The sequence below is a fragment of the Monoraphidium neglectum genome, assembly GCF_000611645.1.
Source record: "Monoraphidium neglectum strain SAG 48.87 unplaced genomic scaffold scaffold03561, whole genome shotgun sequence".
Taxonomy (NCBI): Eukaryota; Viridiplantae; Chlorophyta; class Chlorophyceae; order Sphaeropleales; family Selenastraceae; genus Monoraphidium; species Monoraphidium neglectum.
Genome location: NW_014010068.1, coordinates 1,526 through 6,883, shown reverse-complemented (window position 1 = coordinate 6,883; position 5,358 = coordinate 1,526). Strand labels below are relative to the sequence as shown.

Sequence of the window (5,358 nt, the reverse complement as noted above, 5' to 3'; positions counted from 1 at the left end):
CCCCTGCCCTACCTGGCCGTACGGCTGCATCCCGTAGCCCATCTGCATCTGCCGCCACATCTGCGGCGCCATCGCCGCCGGCACCATGCCCCACTGCGTCGCCACCGCGGCCTGCATCGCCTGCGCCTGCTGCGCCTGCTGCTCAGGCGACAGCTGCGCCTGCACCTGGCCCGGCAGCAGCTGCAGCTGCTGCTGCTGGTGCTGCTGGTGCAGCTGCTGCGGCGGCGCCGCAACCCCCACCAAAAGGCCGGGTTTGGGCGGCCCGCCGTCGTGGTAAGGCGCCGCGCTGCCAGGCGCGCTGCCGTCCCGCTTCACGTACTGCGGCGCGTACTGCTGCTGCATGGGCGCCCCGTACCGCCCCGCGCCGCCGGCGCCGCCCCCACGCATGCCGCGGCCGCCGCGGCCGCGCATGCCCGCGCCGCCGGCCGCCGCCACGACCCCCACGCCCTGCGCAGCTTCCCCGTAGCCGCGCGTTGAAGGACTCCCCATCCCATTAGTCAGCAAGGGCTCGCCGCCCCAGCCCGCCGGCGCCGCCCGCGGCGCCGCGGGCGCTGGCACGGGGGCTGCCCTGGGTGCGGACGGCTGCGGCGCCGCGTCGAGCGCGGCTGCGGCCGATGGCTGCGTGGCGCTGCGGCGTTTGGCCTGCGGGGCGGTTTGAGGCGAGGTTACCTCCCGGGCGGCGGCCCCATGCAGCTGAGCGATGACCACAATTCGCAGGGTGGCCCCTGAAGAGCATGCATCAACAACATCCATGCAAGGCGCCGCGCAGCGCCACCCACCGACTCCTGCCTCCGCACCGCGCCGTCCCCTTCAAGGGCGCTGGGGGCGCGCTGCACGCCGGCGCGCAGCGGCTGGAGTGCCCCGACGGCCCCTGCGGCAGCGGCAGCGGCGCACGCGCGGGGCGAGGCGGCGCGCGTGGTGGCGGGTGGGTGCGCGCTGCGCTGCAGCGAACCACAGCAGCGGCCCTGCAGACGCGGCCTCGCTGCCAATCCAGCAAACCCGCACGCCGTGACGCCGCGGCCACACGCCACCCGAATGTCGCTATCGCCGCGCGACGGCCCCGGCGGCCGCACCTGTGGCGGTGCCCAGCAGCAGGCTGCCGGTACTGTGCCACGTCAGCGCGGTCACCGCCCCGGCGTCTCCGCCTCCGCTGCCGGCCCCGCCGTCGGCCTCTGCGGCGCCGCCTGGAGCGCCGATGCGGCCGCTCGCCGCGTGGGTAGCTGTGTTTGGGGCGGCGTCGCCGGGTGCAAAGGCTGCGGAATCGAACACGAGGCACTGGCCGTCGTCCGCCGCGACGGCCTGGCTCGAGGAGATTCAGGGGCGGCGGGAGCAGGGGCACCAATGGGGGGAACGCGGCAACGGACGCATGGCGGCGAGGAAGCCAGATGTGGTTTTTCTGTGCCCAAGCTTGCTGTGCGGGTAGCCACGGCACGATCAACGCGACCGGGTCCTGCATGACGGGGAAAGGAGCCGAGGTAGCAGCGGCATGAGCGGCGCCCCTGCCGGCCCCATGCTCACCAGTAAGGTGCCGTTCGGCTGAAATGCGACCCTGGTGACACGCGCGCCCGGCTCAAACCCGCCGCACACGCAGCTGCCCTCCGCCCGGCCCTCCTGGGCGCTCAATATGTCCCACACCAGCGCCTCGCCGCCAACTGCCGCTGCCAGCAGCTGGCCGGCGGCGTCCCACGAGAGCGCAGCCGGGGGCGCATCGACGCCCTCTGTGATCACGAGCAGCGGGTCTGGCGCCTCCTGCTGCGTGTCCCACACTTGGACCTGCATTGCATCATCCATGAGGGGGATTGAACGGCATGAAGCTGCCGCAGCACGCGGGCAGAAGCGGCCTGCGAGCGGTGCCACCTGGCCTCGGCCACGCTCTCTGCCGGGCACGCGTCTCAGGCAGGCGTCACCGCATGCGGCCCGAGAGGGCGCCGCGCTTGGCGGCGCATCGCTCGATCAACGCCCCCCGCGCGCCTCACCGTGCGGTTGGCGCATCCGGCTGCGAGGTAGCGGCCGTCAGGTGACAGCGCGAGCCGCTCTATCCCCGCGGCAGGGTTGGTTGCGAAGGCGCCCGCCGCCTCCGCCGCCTCCCCGTCCACGCGCCACACGAGGGCGTCGGGCCCGCACGCGGCCGCCACGCTCTCGCCGTCGAGCCACGTCGCGTGGCGCAGCGGCGGCGACGCGCCGTCGCCGTCGCCGCCGGCGCGGAGCGTGTGCAGGTGCTCGCCCCCAGATCCGAAAATGCACAGCAGCCTACATGCAGTGGGTGCCAAGTAGCGGGCAGAGCCGTTGCGCAGCCCGGCGCGCTCGTTCGCAGGAACGGTCGCATGTGTGGGAGAGGTCATTGCCGAGCACCATGCGTGCAGCATGCAAGGAGCTGCGCGGCACCGGGCGCCGACGGGCCCCTGAGAGAGGTAGCATCGACAGGATGTTACTGCAAGGCAGTGCTGGAGGGAACCGGAGGTTGCCACGTCAAGCACCTGCCACTGGTGGCCGCAACAAGCCCCGCCTTGGAGCAGGCGACGTCGCCGACGGCAAGCTCCTGGTGCTGCCTTTCGTCGAGTGGGATTTGGGTCGAGCACAGCTCCTCCCCGCTGTCGACCTGCCACCACTTCAAAAACCCGTCGGCGCCGCCCGTGACGACGTCCGCGCCCTTGGCGCCGAATGCAGCGGCGGTTACGCCCGCGGTCTGGCCGAGCAGCTCGTGGCGCAGAGCGAAGCCGGGAGGGCCGTCATACAGGTGCAGCCCGCCCGCGGTCGCAACCGCGACCTTGCCTCGCTGCGACAGCAGGATTTCGCGAACGGCGCTGTCGCATCTTGCGCTCCACGTACGCTTGAGTTCCGGCTGCCAGTTGCTCGCCATCTGCGGTGGCGGCAAGATTACCTCCTCCTGGGCCGTGTTCCAAGACCGGCCACTCCCGGGAGTGGCAAGTCGGGAATGACACTCCTAGCAAATCACCCGCCAGCTCAACAAGAAGTGGCTGCAAACAAAGAAGTACATTACTTTTGATTACAGAGTGTTGGCTGGGAGGCACCGATCCGACACACGCAAGCTGGTGTTGCGTGGGTGACGGCCCCTGAGCGACGGGCGGCTATACACGGCGCGAGACTGAGCTATTTGCACACCCACCTGAGCCGCGAGCCCCGCAGGAGACACTATCACTTGGGCACTGCCAGTGGGCCCGGACGTGGGGCTGAAGGCGTGCAGAGTTTCCGGCGGCAGGAAAATATCGACTTGAACGTCAGCGTCGACCCCTATGCCGAGCTGCTGCCGATCGTGGCAGGAACCAGATCAACTGGGGCCCGATCAATACCGTATGGGGGCCCACTCAATACAACCGTCTACGCAATTTCTTTATAATTGTCCCCTGCTGCCTCCGACAATGTACGAGCGAGGAACAGGCGCGCAGGGCCCCAAGCGACACTCACCCGACGCGACACGCTCGCACTCGAACGTGGCAAACCCGTTGGCCGCTCTCTGCTACCAGTAATCGTGTCAAAGATGAGTTACGCTCGTGCTGAAGTGGCTCCCATTTGAGCGCCGTCCGCCCGCGATGCAAGCGGGGTTGACCATCGCCGCTGACATTGAATAGAAAGCACACGGCATGACGCGCGAAGATCCCCGTTGGAATTTTGGACATGTGTTTGCTCTTTACATCCTTGGTTAATATGGGTTGTATTGCATGTTCAGCAGTGCCACGTGGCGCGAAGCTGCCACAACCCTGAACCCATATTTGCAAGCGGCGGCCACCTTGGCTGTCGGAGTCCTCCATCTCATCAACTGTTACCACAATTCTTTGATGATGTTGAGCTTTCAAGGGAGATGATGGACCGACCCGCAAGTGCACTGCCGCGGCTGCAGCCAAGCAGCAATGGTCGTGGATTTGGCGAGGGAGGTTGACCACAAAGGAGATGCGCGGTTCAAATGCTGTAAAGACTTGCGCAGCATGCTGGGCCACGCATGCCAAAGGCTTTGCAAATGCCGCTGCCAAGGATGTGAAGGGCTGAGAGAAAAACACAAAAGAGGGAGGAAGGCTCAAGGCGGTGCGACGGAGGTGCGCGTGCAAAGTGGGAAGAAGGGAGAAGCAAGGAGGGCAACCAAAAAGTGCATGGTGGTCCGAGCGACCAACAAGGCGAGCGGCCTGTGGTCGGGTATGAGCGCATGCTGCGTGTGCAGGTCAGCTTGGCGCGGGCAGGCACACGGGACGTTGTGCCAGCCAGGGCTGCAGGTGGCACAGAGCACCCAGCGGCGCCAGGCAGCGCGGCGTGCTCAGGCACCCACAGCTTGGGCTTGGGGCTGCTGCTGCTGCTGCTGTCTCTGAGGCTGGTCGTCGCCCGCGTCCGCCGCCGCTGGAGACTGGTTGCAGCCCTCGCTGCTGCCGATCCCAAACAAGCCCGCGCCCACCCCCAGGCCGCCACCAACTTGGCCGCACCCCAGCTCCTTGCAGCACATCATCTCAACAAACTAGGAGAGGGATGGCACGAGGACGTGGGAGAGGGTGTGGGGTGACGTATGGGGCCCCAGCGGCGGCTACAGGCGCACGCACATGCGTACAGCGCGAATCACTTTTGTGCTCTACAAGCACAACCCGGAGTCATCCTCCTCTTATAACACACTCGTGCACACGCGCAGCGCTCTCCAATGCCCAAACGCTCCCTGCAGTGGCATTCTGCTCCTCCCCCTATACACACAAACAAATACACACATGTGCCCCGCAATCTTCTTACCCTCACAACAACTTTACCTCGGCCACCGCCACCTGCTCCCAACATCACCCCCGCCCGTCCCTCATCCCATCACCTCTGCATAGTCAACTGTGCCGTCCCCGTCCTGGTCAACCGCTTTGATGATGTCAGCGGCGTCCCCCAGGTCACCCTTTGAGGCCAGCACCTGCTCCAGCTCAGCGCGCGTGATGTGGCCGTCGCCGTCCAGATCAAAGTACTGCGTGTTGTGGAAGATGAGCAGGTGTGTGTTTTGGGGTTTTTTTTGGATGACCAACACCCGTCACGGTGTTGTTGAGGTGTGCGTTTAACGATGAGGGGACACGGGGGTTACCACCTGGGGAAGAGCAGCCCAGGAGGGCAGGTTTGCTGGGTGTTTGTGGGCGCAGGCGGTTTCCGAATGGAGAGAGGTCCACGCTGACGCCCGCACGCATGCCGCGGAATACACAACGCCTCGCAGTGGGCATGCCCCCGCACGCGCACGACTGCTGCCCAGGGGCGGCCCGGCCCGGCTCAGCCCAATCCGGCCCGTGGCCGCCGGCCCGGGTCTGGCGCAGCCGCGCACCTTGAACGCCGCCATGAGGTTCTGCTCCTCCAGGCAGACTGCACTGTGCAATGTGGCTGCCACAAACTCTGTGT

General features: G+C 67.1%; 2 protein-coding genes across 2 annotated transcripts; both read right to left on the bottom strand.

Annotated features, from left to right (window-relative positions):
- Positions 1–8: 8 nt before the first annotated feature.
- Positions 9–2,860, bottom strand: MNEG_12995 (hypothetical protein; the record flags this gene model as incomplete). The annotated part of the gene is made up of 7 exons (XM_014038534.1): positions 9–12; positions 95–642; positions 780–871; positions 1,074–1,299; positions 1,519–1,773; positions 1,977–2,250; positions 2,478–2,860. 7 exons carry the CDS (start codon positions 2,858–2,860, stop codon positions 9–11), a joined length of 1,782 nt encoding a protein of 593 aa, XP_013893988.1.
- A 1,926-nt stretch (positions 2,861–4,786) lies between these two features.
- On the bottom strand, positions 4,787–5,299 carry MNEG_12994 (hypothetical protein; the record flags this gene model as incomplete). Its single annotated transcript, XM_014038533.1, has 2 exons — positions 4,787–4,939; positions 5,285–5,299. The coding sequence occupies 2 exons, from the start codon at positions 5,297–5,299 to the stop codon at positions 4,787–4,789; spliced, it is 168 nt and encodes a 55-aa protein (XP_013893987.1).
- Between the last annotated feature and the right edge of the window lie 59 nt (positions 5,300–5,358).